Source organism: Ischnura elegans, chromosome 1 (genome assembly GCF_921293095.1).
Source record: "Ischnura elegans chromosome 1, ioIscEleg1.1, whole genome shotgun sequence".
NCBI classification, from domain to species: domain Eukaryota; kingdom Metazoa; phylum Arthropoda; class Insecta; order Odonata; family Coenagrionidae; genus Ischnura; species Ischnura elegans.
The window spans coordinates 10,212,633-10,231,855 of NC_060246.1; the positions used below are offsets into that span (position 1 = coordinate 10,212,633).

Genomic DNA, 19,223 nt, shown 5'->3' on the forward strand with positions numbered 1-19,223 from the left:
CACTCACTCCTAGTGCTATCGATGAGTCCACTTATCATACCACTGATGATTACAATATGCCATCTGGAACGAACAACCTTACTTGTATCGATAAGCCTGCTAGAGATAGTATTAATCATACTGATCTTTGTCAAGCTGGAACTTCTAAAGTATCTGCAGAAATCCCCAGCCCATTCAAAAGACACTTTTTTTCCAGAAAGACAAGATTGAACCAAAACAAAAACGATCAATGAAGGAGAAAATGCCTGCCATTGTCTCAGGACAGCTGTGTCAAGATTATTTTAGAAAGAAGTTGGCAAAAAAGGAAGAATTAGAAAAAAGAAAACTGGAACGTGCTGCCGAGAGACAAAGGAAAAAAGATGAAAAAGAAAGAGCGAAACAAGATAAAGTTCGGCAGCATAAGAAAAGGACTGCAAAGCGGGTGCTTCATTACAAAGACAGCTCTAACTCTGGCATAGAAGAGGTGCCATCAGACAGTGACAGTGATTTTAAAGATGAGAGCGATGAGGAAAACATACATGATAAAAACCTAAAGAAACCAGTAGAGAGGAAAGTAGGGGAGTATGTAGTTTTTTCTTATGAAGAAGAGTTATTTCCGGGGGTTATAACTGATGTTTGTGAAACAGCTGCTACTATTACAGCTATGAAAAAATCTGGGAGACTCTGGAAATGGCCAGAAAAAGAGGATAAATTGGACTACGAATGGGAAACTGTATTATACCACATTGACGAGCCTTTAAAAATGAGTACCACGAGAAATGTTTACTCAGTCCCGGAACTTGAATTTTTATGGGATTAACTTCTTGCATTCTGATAGCTTAGCACAATTTATATTCATTTTTTTTAACTTAATTAACTAGAGAATGAGCCTAAGTTATGTAATACGTTAACATTCAATTTTTGTATTTTTCTACAACTTTTATCATTCATTTCATCCCTGTATTCATACAAAGTAGGCAAAAATTCATTTATTAAACCTTTTCTCATTTAAAACATATGTAAACTACTAAAGAGTGTCAATAAATAAAGAGTGTATTGAAATAAAGAGTTTTATAAAGTGTGTCAACTACTGAAAATAAAATGTGTCAACTACTAAATACTCTTGTTTTCGCTTGGTGTCAACTACTAGACCTGTGCCCGTTAACAAAAAAAAAAATAATAATAATTCACATTCATTTTATTAATGTTATTCTTGTGACAGTACGATAGAGGAATACTTTGTACAGCTATCAGTAACTTTAAGTTTCCCCTACAGTGAATTCGGTTTAAGTAATGTTAACAAACAGACATACAAATCCTTAAGGTGTCAACTACTGGTGGTTTTACCTTAGTATCAATTATTATCACCACAAAAATTAATGAATACTTGTGTGAATCAATTATTGATATCATCAGAAACATTTAATCTGAATCCACAAGCTCAAATCAACATTATCACCATAATTAAAAGAAATTCGGCAATCACAAATAATAAATTATTTTCACTCTTAAACAAGGCTGCAGTATCTACTTAAAAATATAGTCCACAGTTTGTACTTTGGCATTGTAACAAAACTAGATAAATTAACTAGGTAATATACATAAAGAAATTACAAGAAGTGAAAAAGTAATAAATATCCAATGCCTGAAAGTGATACTTTAGGTTCTGGGCAATTATATCACAGTCTAAAAAAGATTACTGTTTCCCTTCACATGTCCAAGAGTAATTCTAATGCAGTAGAACTGAATTATTTCCCTCAAGCCAAGCTTCTTACCAGAAATAGGAAAATATTCCATAATTACTCAATTTTGATGTTTTATCCACATTAACAACTAGTATGTATGTTTAATACATTCATTTATGTCAAATAAAATAATGAAAATAGCTGAGCACTTCTGACTCAAAATTTGAAATTCCAATAACTCACAAAATATTTAAACCTGGTACACCATTGACAAACCTGAATATTTAATTTAAAGATCAGTTTGAGTAAAAATTCCCAACATGAACCCGAAGCAACATGCATAGATATGTGAATGCATGTTCATAAAATAGAACCTCAACTAATTTTGTTCACATAATCTTACATGCATTCATACGTGAAACTGCAAAAGTTCACACATTATGTGTCACAATCCATTGTTCTGATGAGAAATGAGGTTGCCAATGCATCTACAGAAGAGATTGTGCTACAATTTTCTGGTATAATTTTCCCAAATCATCTGAGTATAGGAAAAATACATTAATGGTTAAAATCACCATCCCTATGAGTTTTTATCATAAGCCTTCCAAACAAAAATAAAATACCTGAAGATGATGAATACCAAATTGATAATTCAGAATACCTTCAGAAAATTAATGCTTAACTTAGTACTGTCTGCAACTAAAATACATGAAAAAGAATGAAATTTAAAGAAATGGATTTTCACGGTAAAATAAAAACTAGAATAATGTTACAGTAAATTTAGTAAATCTTGAAGCCATAAAATGATATTAATAGAAACAGTTTTTGGGGAAATGTTGAAGATGATTCCTCACAACAAAGCTGATTTCATGTGAGCGTAAGAAAATATTCCTTGCTTTGCATATCAATATGACATTGTACGATACACTAAGTTTTATAACCAAACAGAATTCAAGCAATGATAACCCAGAAATGTATTTCTTTAGAAAGAGAAGAAAAAATTAGAATAATAAACTTTTACTGATGAAATGCCTTTTGCAAAGCAAATAAATCTTTCACAAATTATGAAACTAGGCAGTTGACAAAGCTGACTGCCATTTGGTTAGCCACAGTGTGTAAATTTCAAGCTTTCACATAATGAAAGTAATATTTGGGCCCAAAGGTTCTGGACTTCACAGTGCTCTCTAGTGTATGCACAGATACTTGCATGTTCATGCAACTACACACGTGCGTCACTGCTATCACTCACTGCAACTACAATACATATTACTTTAATCCATGGCAATAAATAAGAAACATCATTTTTCCTGAAACGTACCTCCTCCTTGTTTTATCACAAGTACTTTCCCTGGTTACTTCGGTTATGGAGGCTCAACCATATTTTTAAATGTATACATTATAAGAAATAATCACATTAATGAAAGGTCAAAACGTCAACATTAAAAGTATTGCAATAGGTACCCTCAACTTGTTTCTATTATAAACAGAACTAAGCAAGGAAAATTATTATAAAATGAAATTTAGAACTAGGTAATTTCAAAAACAACATAAAAATATGACAACATAGAATAATCCCCTTTGACTTACTGCGGTCAGGATTGACTAGATCGAATACTCTGTGACAGGCTCACAGAATCTGTGTGCTGTCTAACCAAAAGATTAAAACGTGTAAGTTGTGTCAATTTGCCTAATTAAATTAGAGCACCAGCTTCAAATATTACCTGATAATTCAGCAATGCATTCATTACACTAACTGCTTGACTAACGCACTTGAGCACTAATGGCACAACTTGTTCATACAACCGTGACTTCACTTGATTCAGAGATTTCAGGAACTTAAGTAGATGGTAAAAAAAAAACATTTGTTGGTTATACATATAAATACCACAACTCTGGATATACATTCAATCATTTCAATTCAATTTCCAACTGATTTTCGATAAAATGAGCAAGCTGAAAACTCGCATAGATTTTCAAAACAACTTATCATTCACAAGACAGACAAATTTTATAATACACATTATTCTGGAGTAGGAGTTTGGCCTTCCCCCATTTTCAGTACATGGTCGAATTCAACTTTTCAAATTCGTAACTGCTTCACTCAGAACTGCCAAGAGAGCAAAGAGCAAAAACAACTTGTTCAACCAAGTTAAGATCCCGTAAGGCTAAAACAACATAAAACTCCAGCTATCAGTTTCTATTTTTTATATCACATATGTCACTTCACTGTAATATACACTGAGATGCTGGTCTCAACAAAACTATCACCTTTGGAAAAAGGTATCCGGTGGCACACATCCTGAAAGTCAAGCTAATCCATGATACCCACCTGGCGTCACATATATTATACAATCATTTTCCTCAAATGCAATCAACGTCAGAAAACCACAGCCCCAAATGGTGTGACAGGGATAACTGCATTGTAGTATTCATGCAGTAAATGCAATTAACGTGGCTTTCCAAAGACATCAGGGATCATTCTTTGTGAACATGGTCCATCCGTTATTAGACATACGGTCAAGTATGTCACTCACATACAAGGCCACATCAATTGCAGTCTCATCACTGCACTTGATAAATGGATGCTCTAACAGCCTATTGTACTTTGGTCTTTGCGTCTCATCCTTGATTAAACTGTAAATAGAAAAAATATTTTTAGAATTAATTTTATTAACATTTTTTATTTCAGTTCCAAGAATAAGTTATTTTCACTATTTTCTTATGATAGTGTTTGCAGTCATAAATTTTGTGCTGAATAATCAATGATCACGAATCTTTAATTATCCTTGAATCCTTTTTCACTCTTCAGTTCAGAATATGTTAATAGACTTGGGTCGGAATGATATTGGACACCCATTGACAGTCATCACGTGAGATATTTACTTATTTTTTTGTGACACAAACGTGGCAATTGCGACAATATAAATATGTCATCATACTCAGCTATTGCAGTTTAAGAGATGATAGGGCTAATGAAATTCAGCATCAAAACAACCTATTCACCAGTGTTGCAGATTTTACAAAAAATTAATCCAAGAAAAAAGTGAGTCAATTAAGTTGTGATTATAGGTACATGTCTTACATTCAAGACCTTCATTCACTGAATATATCCATGTACCAAGCCTATTTCACATTTTCTCCATCAGTACACTAAGTAGAAATATTTTGGAAATACCTTCTCACATTTTGAGTCATTTACCTTGAGTATTCTTTTTCTGCACCACTAACAAGTGAGTGAGCTAGAGATAATGTCTGCAATGAAACCACATAAACTCAATGCTAACTCAATGGGAGGTGTCCATTTGGAGGAGGGGAACATTTCAGGGAGGACACACACACACTTTGAAGGAGATACACCTAATGCTGTCTTCCAAACATTTGGGGGATAAAGGGGGGAGTTTAGAACCCCTTGATCCATCCCCCATTGCTATAGCCTTGGAAATGAAGTATCAGCACACAGGTTCTCCAAATGTAAGATTACACGAGTTACTTCTTCAGTCAAAATGACTAGTTTTCCGCAAGATTTATTTCAGCATTGAATTAATAAATGTGACAGTTGACATTAAAAGTTTAACTATACAGGCTCTTATTAATAATTTTAACAAAAAACCAAGTTCTTTGACATATTTTACTCACCATGTGTTCACAAAGTTAACAAATTCTCTGGTAAAGGAGTTGCCATTCTCATATGGGGTTAGTCTGGGAGGATCTCCTTGCACTACTTGATAAAGCTGCTCAAAAACTGAATTCCACTTAGGGTATGGAAAATGTCCTGTAGCTACTTCCATTAATGTAATACCCAAAGACCAAACATCTGATCGGACGTCATAGCCTCTAGCACGTTGAGGGTCGATTCGCTCAGGCTATCATGAGAAGAAAAGGGAACAAATTAAATATCATGCAATTAGAGGAAACTTAATTTTATGTTAATAGTAATTAAATCATGAATATGGTTTCTCAATTTTTCAGTGAATAGTTTTCCTTATGAGGCTAGATATTCGTTGAGTATACTTTAAAAAAGCAGGTGCTGGTGAAGGTGTATGATACTGATTGGAGGCTAGAGATATGAGCAAGAACAAGTTACCATTAGATAAGCCATTATAATTTTTCAGAATACTTACAATATATCAACGATTAAAAATTGTATCTTAATGAAAGTAAATTTCACCATCGTTAATCTAAATTAATACATTTACCTTTGACTAACAATTAATCAGTAAAATATGTAGTTTCTAAAATGCTTTGAAGGACTTTTCCACTAAATTATTGTTTATTACACAACAAACAAACTACATCCAGAGTTGAAAATACTTAACCTTGTTAAAGTTTTTAAAAAGACATAGAATAGATAAAGCCACAAATTTTTCTTATCAAGATATTTTTGCAAAATCCTCAAAAATCAAATTATTTGGGATGATTCAAAATACAGGGTGGTATCCAGAAGTAGTAGGACTGTTTTTCTTCCGCGCGAGTGGAAAGATTAAGGGGGGTCTGCAAGATTGGATGTTGTGGGGGGGAGCCTTGGGAACAAGTTTCGACGTGCGGCAGTCACCTGCGTGCATTTGTTTAGTGTGGACAACTGTTTTCGTGACCTCCTGTTTTGACGCCTCGTCGTTAGTTGCGATGGAGCAAAATTTAGAGCAGCGGTACGCCATCAAGTTTTACTACAAACTTGGAAAATCGGCAACAATGCTTACGCAGGCCTACAAGGAGGATACCATTAGCCATTCCTCGAAATTTGAATGGCACATGTTGTTTCGGGATGGCAGGGAGCTCGTCGAGGACGATCAATGCGCGGGCATCCGTCAACCTCGAAATTGAAAGTGAAATCGATGTTCATTGCATTTTTCGACCGTCATGGAATTGTCCATTAGGAGTTTGCACCTCCTGGACATTCTGTAAATGCAAGATTTTACGCGGAAGTGCTGCGAAATCGGATCACACGCATTGGGGCATTGGAAGCTCCACCACGACAATGCACCGTGCCACGGCGCGTGGATTGTGAGGGATCTCCTGGCCAAATTCGGTGTTTCCACGTTGCCTCACCCCCCTCTACAGCCCTGATGTGGCACCACCGAACTTCTTCCTGTACCCCAGGATCAAGAGGCTGCTCAAGGGGTATCGTTTCGACACGGTGGAAGCGGTCCAAGCAGCAATGACGAGGGCGCTGAACAGTATCCCAGAGGATGACTTCCGGAAGGCCTTCACGACCTGGAAGACTCGCTAGCAGAAGTGTGTGGATGCCCAAGGGGCCTATTTTGAAGAGTATTGAGTCGATGTATCAAAATGTTCAATAAATTAATTTTTAAAAAATCGGTCCTACTACTTTTGGATACCACCCTGTATATTCTCCAAAGTGTAACCAAAGGAATTCAATGTATTTTAGTCCTCTTCATCAGTAGGTAATTTGATGAGCAATAGAAGTAGGTAGCAATGCCAGCAGAAGAAGTTTTTAAGTAGCTTGTGTTTTTTAAGGACAAATTTCATTTTATTGTCATCGCAAAGCCCAGATTTTTTCTCAAAATGGGATAGCAAATGCACTGCTATTAACGGAATAAATATTGTACAATGATTGTAGCAAATGAGGTACTATTTTAAAGTCCTATTTCTTCATCTACCTCAGACATCATATCATTTGCATACGCTGGTTGATTACAAACATAAGAGATTCTAATTTTATTACTTATATTTGATACCAGACCAAACAAAAATATAAAAAGCTGACAATAATGACTCATCAGAATGAACTACACCGTTTATTTTTGAGGCCCAACCATATTTTTAAAAAATACATTGAAATTATTACATTTAGCAAATATAACTACATACTATTTAACAACTAAATAGAAAGACTAAGGAAGTTCCATGTTGTTATCAAATTATTAAAAGAACATGTAAATTAATGTATTCTCATGGTATCATGTCATAATTATCAGTTTTTCACTTGTTATCCCTAACACCGCCAAATTAAAATTATTCATTTATAATTAATTCACAGTAATAAAAATCTTGTTTATGCTGAGCAATAGCATCCTGTCTGAGGAAACTGCAGCAAAAGAAATAAGTATCAGTCAATAATTCACTTGTATAGATTTTTCGTACATTGGGAATGGTCACTTTCTGTACAGCAAAAACCTCAGTACAACAAAATTTTTACCTATCCCCATTAAGTTCATTATAAAGAGGTTTCATTGTATAATTTCTATTTTCACAGATGAAATATCTCCCTCTACCACTTTAAATTACCTAGATGCTAAACTACTGTATATTCTGGTGTATAAGACAACTTTTTTACTTATTAAAATCTTCTAAAAAGTTCGGGGCCTTCTTATAAGCCGAGTCTGGTCTCTGGTTCCAGGACTAGAGAATCTCCAGTAGTACCCAATAGTACCCTAACATGGCAAGCATTGCCAAAAATATTCATTTAAAATGATAAAATTGGGGGTCATTTCATACAACGGAATATACAGCACTTTCAGTTCTCCTATGCAGTGATAAATTTGATTCCCTTTAAATTAAAACTTTAAACATCTACTCAACTTACCGCCATATATGGTCGGCATCCAGCATCCCTAGTTTTGGCTATGGAATCTACCAGCTGACCCGAAATTCCAAAATCACACAACTTTATATTCCCACGTTTATCCAGAAGAATATTACTAGGCTTTACATCGCGATGTATTATCTTCAATTTTTCCTTAAGGTAATTAAGAGCTTTCACAGTCTGTTCAAAAAAAGAAGAAAATATTAGAAAATTATGCATCTCGAAAGATAAAATTACTTTCTGATGCTAAATAACATATAGCATTCAAGTAAAGAAAAACAGATTTTCAATTTAAAAATTTACCGCTACAGTAATTTTTCCTAAGATGCTTTCTGGTATCCTCTGATTCAATTTTTCATAGATAAATTTGTAAAACTTGTCGAGAGATGTGTCCATCAGTTCCATGCATATCCAGCAATCACCCTGCAAGTATTCATTTCAAATTAGAAAAAAATATGGGCTAAAGCTACACACCATTTAAATATTTAATCATAAGTACCTCTTTAAAAAGAGCTCCATAAAATTGCACTATATATATACAATCATTTGACTTCATTACAACTTCTAAATCCATTAAGAGCTGTTTCTGTTCCTTCTCGTCAACTGTTGAGCGTATTCTCTGAAACATTAAATCATCAAATTAAAATCAATCTATCATAATTCAGTTTACATACAAAACTTTGTGATTTATTTACCATAAATGAGCCAATAGCTTACAACACAATCATTTACTTTCACCTTAAATTGCAATTTAACTCATTTATGAATAAAATGCACAAAACTTATCCTGCAGTAACCCACTGATTCATAAATAAAATGCAAAGCTAGCTAAAAATTAAACATCATCAGCATCAGAACTATACACAATCCATTAAAAGGAAACGGGTGGAAGGCAGATAATGTAAGTAGAGCATCCACGCTGGTTATAATGAAGAAGTTAAAAATGTTCATACGCCAGAGAGGTGAAATAACACGTTATTGCTTCCACACAGTTATTAAATTATGGCTACAGTTGCCTGGTCATCGCTGAGGTATGTTCCATTGGTATTGATAGAAAATAGACATGATAAACAACCCTACTCTAATTAAATGGTGTAGGGGTTAAATGAGTCAGTATTCAACTATGACAAACAACAGGTTTCTTTAGGTCACTACCATTTAAATTTACTCCATTCACATAAATGTTCAGATCAAATTTAACTTTTGGTGTGAAGAGAAATCAAATGTATTACTGTCAAATATAAATACCTTCACAGCCATAACAGTGTTGCTTCTTCTATGAACCATTTTATTCACAGTTCCAAATGCACCACGGCCAATTTCACCCAAGTCTTGTAAGTCATCAGATGTGAAGTCATAGACCTTAATAAAATAAACCAGAATTTGATGGCTTACTACAGATCCCATTTCTTTCAGCAACCATTAACTCTTTCGCAATCAAAACATACGTTAATTCCACCAAAACAAACAAAAATGTTAACCTGTGATCATCAATCTTCATATTAGATGGGGCTATTCCTTAAAATGCTGATTTTTCTGAAGGAATGCTGCACATGAAAAAAATTACAGTGCAACTACCCCACAAAAATTCACTGTGAAACCACTTAATCATCTAATTGTTTACAAAAAGGCACATGATTTATTCTACATTTGGTATTTCAAATTTAACAGTAAAATTAATAAGAAGATTTACCTCACCCATTAATCAAGTTGCCGACAACTCAATTTTGCACTGTTACTCACAAACATTGCAACAATTGAAAAATTCTGACGCAAAGAGAAACCTTAATCAAAATTATGAAATTGAAAGAAAATTGCAGCAAAGGAAATGGAAAAAAAATCACCTTAACTACAAACCAGGTTAATTCTATGTTGGAGACTTATTCAAGTTCTTGCAAAAGTGGACTGTGAGCACAAAATGACGTACTTACATACGCATGCATTCACAATTACACAAACTAATTGGCTTAATCACATATATAATTTAGAAATCTGTGTTAAAATAACTCTGAAGAAAAATACTGACCATTTCAGGTGATAACTGCAATTTTCCTGAGGACTGAATACTCTGACACATTTTAAATCTCTCCCTGAAAGATAAAGGTAAATCGTAAGGCCCACAACAGGTGAATAATCACAGCCTGTATTACAATAAGTATCATCTCTATCAAAACTCTAAAACAAAATTCGCAAAAAATGCAATAACATTTTGGATTAACTAAGGAAGGAAGTTGGTAACTGTAAGCTTTTTTCTCATCAAACATTACTTTTAGGATTGACCCAATCCCACATTCTATTGCACATGAAATTTAAAGTAGGTACCCATTAATGCAACTATAAAAATTACTGTAGTTACATAAAAAGTATAAATACAACAGAAACTAAAACACTCAAAAATCACACACAAAATTTATCTTTTTTTAAAATTAAAGGACACACTAGCTTTTAACTCGGACATGTTAAAAAAAACCATGAATTTCTTCCCTCAAATGATTTTATTCTTGCACCCACAGTGAGTTACTTCACACCAAAAGTCCCCGCTAAAATGCCAGCAGTATGTGTTGAGGAATGTGAATTGAAACAAATGGCATTCCAAACAATGAGCCGCACTCACAATGTTTAATTGTTAATACATAACTCCATTACAATCCATAGACTTTTTAATTACATCATAATTAATCAATAATTACGCAAAAGAAAGTGAGAATGGACTGTCCTCATTCAACTCTACAAAAAGACAATATAATTATTATCATAGCCTACCACTCTTGTGTTTCCTACAGTACAGCATACAGTAATTGCTAACACTTACTTAACTGTCTCGCACCATCCTAAGCTGCACCACTCGTATTTCTACTCGCAGAGAGCAAGGGGATCTCATTTCAGTGAGTTCACCCACAAACCAAGGTTGCCAGTTATAGAACCTCCCATTTGAAAACCTCTAATTTTCGTAGAGACACCACTAATTACTCTCCTAATCATTGTACACCTAAGGAGAACCATGTAAGAGCCTTCAATTGGCAAAACCTCCATTTCATTGATTCACCAAGGATGTAGCCGGTCTCATCCAGTCATTCCACCTCCATATTGTGAAGTCTAGAGTGTTTCACCAATTGCTCTCAGCAATGGAGTGAGTAGGCTCATCATAAAATTGAAAAGAGTGCTGCAAACTCTTTTAACATGGGAGAAAAACTATCTGCCAATTGGCCTCCTTCCCTTCATGAAACTCAGGAAAAGTATGGATTCTAACCTATAGTTGATATTATGTATCTTCTAGAGGACCGCGTCAAAATTTTTGCAAGCATGATATCTCTAATTCTCAATGTTGTAAAGGACATATGTACCTTTAAATTTTAAAGTTTTGGCAGCCTAAATCACACCCAATTTCTTGGCTTGAAACTTTTAAGGCCTAAAAGAATCATTCCCCTAGGGTTCAGAAAATATTTTACTTTATCCTTACTTAACGTTATCTTAATTTTAAATTCTCAACTTGCATTCCTCTCACATGTGGGTAGCAACCTCATCGCATCCCAACTGCAGCTCCTATTCCCAAAGAGAAGACACGTAGATATTCAAGCCAGAGCCAAGGCCGTTATACCCTTGGCCATGGGTATTACGAACTTGTGCACAGCCTTCTTTTCCTACACATATTCGACCGATTCTCTAAGTAAACAAGTCAAGGAAAGTAGCTACTCCAATTTATAAAGATGTTAGAGTATAAGGACCTTGGTTGCAGCGCTCTTCTGAGACAATTATGAGGAGACTTCTCCGAATGCTATAATCTTCCACTAATTTCAATATCTATTTCTCGGATATATTGGCCACTTGGAGAAAATCTGACTTTTCACCATCCACAGCTGATGACATGGTGCAGTTACAAAAAATAATCTTGAGCCTTTATGGGTGCCTTTCGACACATCTCACTGCACCATGGACAGCATCACTAAATGGTGTGGACTGCTGCTGTGGATGCCACGGCGCCCATTTTCATCCACTAGCATGTGGCACGGTACCATTTAAGGGTACATATATAGGGGCCCAAACCCGCAACAGCAATTCCTGACATTACACCAAGGATGGCACATAATGAAAAGCCGGACTGACTGAAGGTGACCTGATACAACTCAAGGTGACTCACTCCCTCTTCAACCACTATTTATTCACCAACTTTCACTAAAGAGGGATATTTTGAACCAAAGATATTCTCAACAAGTATTCCTCGAAATAAAAAATCGGCTGCAGGAGTGACATCAAGTCTAATGCCAGGGTTTTGCGAGGTGTGTGGTGAGGCCCACACACAAGGCAACAGTTCTGGGTGCACGATTTATTTGTCTTTGCATTACAACTACATAGTGTATGAAAAGAAAGTAGTAGTATGTAATGTAGGATCTATGGAAAATCATAAGGCTTCTCTTCCTCACAGGGAAATCTTTCCTTTCTGTATAAATAGCAAATCATGGTTATGTTAATAGTGGGCCCCACCTCCTCAATGTTGGCCTTAGGATTCCCTATCCCCTATCACTACTTCAAATATTTAGGAAAATTAACACATTTCCTTAGTGATGGAATAGTCATTTTGTTGAACAAAGCTGTTCTGTGACAATAAATAGACCTGGATAGCACAGAGCACAGTGGCAATAAAGCCAACGTCCATGGGTTCAATTATCAATCTAGCAAATTTTTTTTGAATACTGGCAATTCACTGAATTCTACCACCATTCATGTAGCAGTTATGACATAATCCCAGCAAATTGCAGGAGTTTTGTTTTAATATAAGTAAACAGTGCAATTACATCATTACATACACCTTTAGCAGGCCATGGATGTCCAGCAATGTTTCTTTTGGATTGGCTCTCGCGCATTAAAATGCCAAAGCTTTTCCCCTGATGCTGGGGACTTACTCAGGTTTAATGATTCGCCTTTATTGTGCATGGAGTTTATTTATCATCATGGGAATGGGAGGGGTGGGATTGAGGGGCTTTCTGGGAATTTCTCTTTTCTAGAGAGTACTGGTAGCCAGGATGAGCCCATCATTTGTCCTTTCTCTCTGTTAAAATTGTAAACTTTTAATACTTGATGAAGGAACTTACCCATTAGAAACATCGTTGGACAGTGCAATTAGGATAGAATTGGTGCTGAGTGAAATTTACAATATTAAAAGTAGCTACAAAATAATGTATAATAAACTGCATAATTTAAAAATTATCAACTTACTAGACAACCCGGCAAACTTAGTATCACCTTCATCTATCTATCTATGCTTACAAAAATCAACAGCTGTTCATTTGTCTCGGTAAAACTCAAAAAACGGCTTAACCGATTAGGCAAATTTCAGCTTCGAAATATTTGTGGAAATTCAAACATTCGATGTTCATCCCATCTTTCAGCAACGCCCTGGATTATCTAAGCATAGCATTACAGATAATAATGTCAACAAATCAGCACCTAATTACCATTGTTTTTCAGTCAGTACTGTTAGTGCCCTATTACAATGCAATTCTACTTTTCTACCAGCTCATCATAATCCAGTAGATTCATCGCTGTATTTCAAACTCTTGCAATGTTGACAAAATGATTTTAATTTCCCTGATTGTTACTGATTTGTCAGCACAACATGTATTCTACCTCCGGATCGTGGTTGAATGCTACTCTTCCAGGATCACTGCATCCGTGGAATCGCTCAATTTCATTGTGTCGTGCTTTCTTTTACTGTATTTGATGTGCATTCTAAGCCTATCTGCTTAATTTTCAGCACCTCTAAAATGCAATTCTGCCTTGCCAATATGACTATTAACATTATTATTAGTCTCTCGCAGGAGATCAGTATGGTTAGCACATAAGGTAGTTCATTGCACATTTGATTGAATTCAACGACCTAAGTCAGGTCGTCTTCTCCTTTGCATTGTCAATAATCAAAGAAATGAAATTTCTAGTGCACTTAGTGAAAAATAAGTTTCTGTGTCAAACTTCATAAGCAAATGAATGTCTTCACATAAAAAATGAAGTTAATGAAGAAATTAGCTTTAAGTAAGAAGGAAAAGTTTTTGCACACTAAATTTGTAAAGAGATAATGACAAATGAACTTTTTAATGACTAAAAGAAAGGATTTATTTTGTGAATAAACTTAGAAAAAGATATCAAACTACTTAAGCTATAAAAACATGGCATGGACTCAGCAGTCAGTTTTAGACCACAGTCTACGGGAGTTTCTCATTGAAATGTTGGCCTTAATCAGACTTAACTAGTGCCAAAACTGAGAAGACTGTATCAATAGAATATGCTGGGAAAGCCTAAAATCTTTTACATGAAAAATACTGACTGTCATCAAGAGGACAGTATGCCAAAAACTTTGAAATGTAAGCATTTTTAAGAACGATTTTTCAAAATTCACCGTAAATCATGTGGAAAACGAAAATCGATTTCAAGAATTAGAATATGTATTCATTTCTCTTTCCAATGGTATATGCTCCCTATATGTAATCATTAACACTAATTATGCACAAGAGAAAAGGTCTGCTGGCATTGATAATGAACTTTACCTGTATTTCCTGTGGAAATGATTCAGGATCAATTCAAGGGCCACATAGGCCCTGCAGAATAATATTTTCACCCTATTAACTTTCCCACTAACATTTAAAAACCAAAATAAGCCAAATTGGCCCAGCCATTCTAGAGTTTTAGCAAGACTAACAAACTGCAATTGATTTTGATATACCCACATAGATTACGGATTAGGAAGACATTTTCATGCCGAAGTATGTTGTTAAACAGGGAAGAAAGGGAAAATTTACATGACCAGGACACTTGGTCAAATGCTCCGCCTAACTTTAGAAAATTATAGGCTATATCAAAATAAGAAGTATGCCCATGAAAATGCCCTTTTCCTTAACATATAAATACGTATATAAAATGGAATTATTATAAGGCTTTCACATGGAGATGGATTGAAAATTGAAATTATTTCCAGGAACACACCTGGGGACATAAAATTAAGTTGAAGTTCAGATTGAACAATACACCGGTAAAACAGTGAGTAAAGAATTTTAACCTTTCGTTGGTGAACTACCAATCACTAGGCAGCAGGGTGAAAAATGCACGCAACTCGCAACACACAAATAAAACCTCCCTTCCACAAACCCCTAGATTTACAAAGTCCAGACATTAGGGTGACTTTGACTAAGCAAATTAGAGGTTCTAATGTAACTGAATAGCATCACACAGCCATTTCTTGACTTCAGCCATGACCGTTGGCTTTTGGAAAATACTGTATTTACACATGTGTGCCTCACCCCTGTGAATGCTCCCCCATTTTTGGGCATGCTCATGACAAAAAAAATTTGTTTTTGTAAAAAAAATCAAAATTTTGCCCTTGAGCCTGCATACTTTTATCGTAAGATGAATGCATTTTTTAAAATCAAAATTCTATGCCTAAGTTAAGTGTTGATGTTCATGTTTGCTTTGAATGGTCTATTCATACCAATTTCTAATGGCTGCTAAGTAGATGTCATGCCGCTTGTTATTGTCACCTGGTCATTATGTCCCCCTTGCAGCCTTTGTTTTACATGTTCTTTTAAGATGCCCATGAAAACTGTCGCGAGCTAACAGGCTCCTTAATTGTAATAAGGCAGCAAGGTGGGATACTTGTATGTAATTAATCTAGTCTAAGACCATGTTAAGGTCCATCCAATCATTTTCTTGAGCCCTCACTAGGATTCTGGTTGTAAAAATCACTTGCTGGGTCAGAGTTAATTTGTTTAAAAATAACATATGGTGGGAGCTTTTTTTCCCATCTGCCAGCATTGTTAACATTATCATACAAAGCTGTTTTTCATAACAACCACTGGTACCAACCTTTGTGAATATCTTAAAATTTCAACAAGGGGACCCTCACTCTCAATTTACCCCCCCCCCGACCCCCCACCGACTTGGTCCAAAAAACATCTTCGTTTAATTTTCTATACACAATATTGTTCACTTGCCTTACCATTTACTTTGATCCTTATACACTGACTAATGACTGAAACTTTATTCAAAAGTAATTTGGATGAAAAAAACAAGACCTCGACTAATACATATGCATCCATGATTTTTAAGGCCAATAGCTCTTTAGCCCCAGTGTTCTTGTACCTGACTGACAGTATTGTACCTCGTTGTGCAGAACATTCAAAAATAGCATGCAAAGCACCAGCAAAATTAACATACACAAAATTTAATAACAGAAGTATGCAATTTGAAAAGTCTGTATGAAAGAACACCATCTCACCTTAGTTTGAAGCGATCAGGATGGCCATAGCTGCGAAAAAAATAACACAAATAAAGCTTTGCATACAAGGTTGAATAAAATAAAATATACACAAAAAAGCGAAAGCAACTGGACATCAACATATCAGAGCAAAGAAATGGATGAAAACCAAATGAAATGTGCATTGATAACCATGTATCGCAAAATTGAGTATATATGTGAAACTAATGTAGCTTCTGGAATTTTAGAAACTGGTAACTATTTTTTCCAACATCTAATTAAAAAAAGTCTCACTTCTCATTTCCTAAAAGACCATAACAATATATACAGACTCTTTAGTTGAACAAAACTATGTTAATTGTTACACCATTACAATGAAAATTTTCAATAACATTAAAAAGGCTTAAGGATACCAATAATTATGAATCAAGAATACGTATTTAAAATCTATTTGTGAGCACCATAGAGGCAAATTCCTCGCCTTGCTGCCAATACACAGACTTCCATACCTACTCAAAAAGTCAGTTAAGTCACCACACATGTGCAGAATATATATATAATTATTCCAGATACATGTTCGTGCTAGCATTGATTAATTTTGAATAATATGAATAGCTATTGAGGAGAAGAATATACAACACAAATTGATAAGAAGCACATCTGTAAATTTTTTGGCCCATTTTAGATGTGTGTTCAGGGAAAGCAGTGGGAAATCTATTAAGAATCCCATTTCATTCACCAAGATAATTTTATCCAGCTACTATATCTTGACATTAAGTCAATGGCCATACAACTACTGCTTTCACTACTTGAACTGATAAAATTTACAGATAATCTTGAACCATAAACCTATGTATAGCAACTGGAGTCATAAAATAGTATTCTAACACCTGAAATGGCCTAGAAATAAACACACCTTGATAAACCAGAAATTAAAAGGTATTTTTCATAAAATTAGGCTATGCATATCATAATTATGACAAGTGTAAACAAAAAACATAATGGAACAATGCTCAGGCACAAATGGAAATGACAAATGACAAATGGAAATGTTAATTTTTCACCACTCTTCTACGCTCCTGTATGCAACGCTTCACAGCTCTCCTGGTATGTCTGATGTAAGACATTCCACAACTGCATTCAATCTCCTGTACTCCTTAGTGGGTGTGAGGTGAGATATGGTCCTTAGGAGACGGAGGAAGTTCTCCTGTCTTCTTAACCCAGTTGAAGCATGTGGTAACATCGAATTTTTGGAGAAGTCTCGTGATCTTCTTGCTAGTGCCTGCCACATGGGGGATTGTGGCATAACCCACTGCCTTGGGTTTCTCCGCTTTTGGATTTTGTGCCTTCCTTTGGAGTTGTCTTTCTTTCTTTGCCGTCCTCGGGACTGATCAAGGACCATGTCACTGTAGTATCCACTGTTAGCCAGGGCTGCCCGGGGTGCAGTAGCAGAATGTCATACATCGGGCAGACCGGGAGAGCTGTGAAGTGCCGCATACAAGAGCGTAGAAGAGCGGTGAAAAATAAACAATTTCATCTGTCAGCTGTGGCTGAGCATACTTCGTGTAAACCAGGACAGGACATTAACTGGGAAAAGACAAAATTTATCGCCAGAGAATCCCGATATTTTCACAGGGTTATACGAGAGGCTATTGGAATACCTAAACATCCTCATAATTTCAATCAAGAGGATAGCTATCAACTCCACAGTTGATGCATAGTTTTTCGCGGCGTTGTCTAGATGATGTCTCCATGCTTCTGGGTTTCACCGCGTGTTTTCGACCTGAAGGTCGTGTAGGTCGACCTGAAGGCACCGGTTGGAATACCGAAGAAACTGTCGTCGCAAAGAATATACACGCGGTGAAACCCAGAAGCACGGAGACATTATCAACTCCACAGCACGTGGAAGAGACTCTTCGCCCCACACCCCCACGTTATAGGTCACAAGGCGACCAATCAGCGGCAACACACACCACCAAGCTGCCTATACAACGGCGGCCTAGACACGGCAACAAGCACTTCGATCTGAAGACGCCTGCTGAAATGCAGGAGAAACTGTTGTCTCCATCGCAACGAAGATGAGGTTCAACCCGAAAAATGCAGCCTTCATTACCATCGCACCGCAGCAGTCTTCGCACCAATTTCTAGACCTCAATAAATTGGAAACTTACTCCAACAATAATTTGATCATGTGATTCAGCGACATAGTTTCCGTCAGATGAACTTTTTTCTCAACAAATGTGATAACATCTGAATCTCATAATATTCAGAGTTATGTGTTATTATAAAGGTCATTTTCATCTACAATGGGAAGGCAATAAGCAATTAAAAAATAGCTGGATTACTTAGTTGGTAAATTGTAAATTACAAGCGTGTATGACGCAAAATTGGTAGTGAGTCATCCCAGAAGATTTCTGAGCCCATATTTCAATTTTTCCAAAACATCGCCAGAAAAGTTTTCGAGGATTTTCCCTCAAATAGAAATGTGATCTTTTCACCCTAACACAGGCTATTTCTTTGTGAATACATTCAGTTTGGAGTGGGACCTCTATGAATAGTCCCTAAAGACGTGGGGTTGGTGGGTGCAGTAAAATCACAGCCACTGGAAGAGGTTTCAGGAGAGCACTCCATGGGCAAATTGTTCATTTTTTAGGCCAGGACTCCACAAAAAATTGGGTGCCTCACCAGTTATGCCACACCACTGGCCTTCAATAGCATGCCACCACCACCACCAACAAAAAGTCAATGGCGCATTGCCACTGAAAACTTTAGC

At 35.9% G+C, this 19,223-nt stretch overlaps 1 protein-coding gene across 5 annotated transcripts in view; it reads right to left on the reverse strand.

Moving 5' to 3' along the window:
• Window positions 1-2,268: 2,268 nt before the first annotated feature.
• Window positions 2,269-19,223, reverse strand: part of LOC124155423 (dual specificity mitogen-activated protein kinase kinase 4) — a 32,938-nt gene continuing 15,983 nt past the window's right edge. For 3 of the 5 annotated variants that reach the window (XM_046529234.1, XM_046529223.1, XM_046529250.1), the window contains 8 exons: window positions 16,472-16,501; window positions 10,235-10,298; window positions 9,457-9,570; window positions 8,708-8,827; window positions 8,512-8,631; window positions 8,209-8,388; window positions 5,301-5,527; window positions 2,269-4,298 (listed from right to left, as the gene is read on the reverse strand). In XM_046529234.1, the coding sequence (XP_046385190.1) occupies window positions 4,133-4,298; window positions 5,301-5,527; window positions 8,209-8,388; window positions 8,512-8,631; window positions 8,708-8,827; window positions 9,457-9,570; window positions 10,235-10,298; window positions 16,472-16,501 (1,021 nt within the window). In that variant the 3' untranslated portion in view covers window positions 2,269-4,132. The remainder of the gene's footprint in view (window positions 4,299-5,300; window positions 5,528-8,208; window positions 8,389-8,511; window positions 8,632-8,707; window positions 8,828-9,456; window positions 9,571-10,234; window positions 10,299-16,471; window positions 16,502-19,223) is intronic. The other 2 variants (XM_046529241.1, XM_046529259.1) reach the window with 1 other exon arrangement.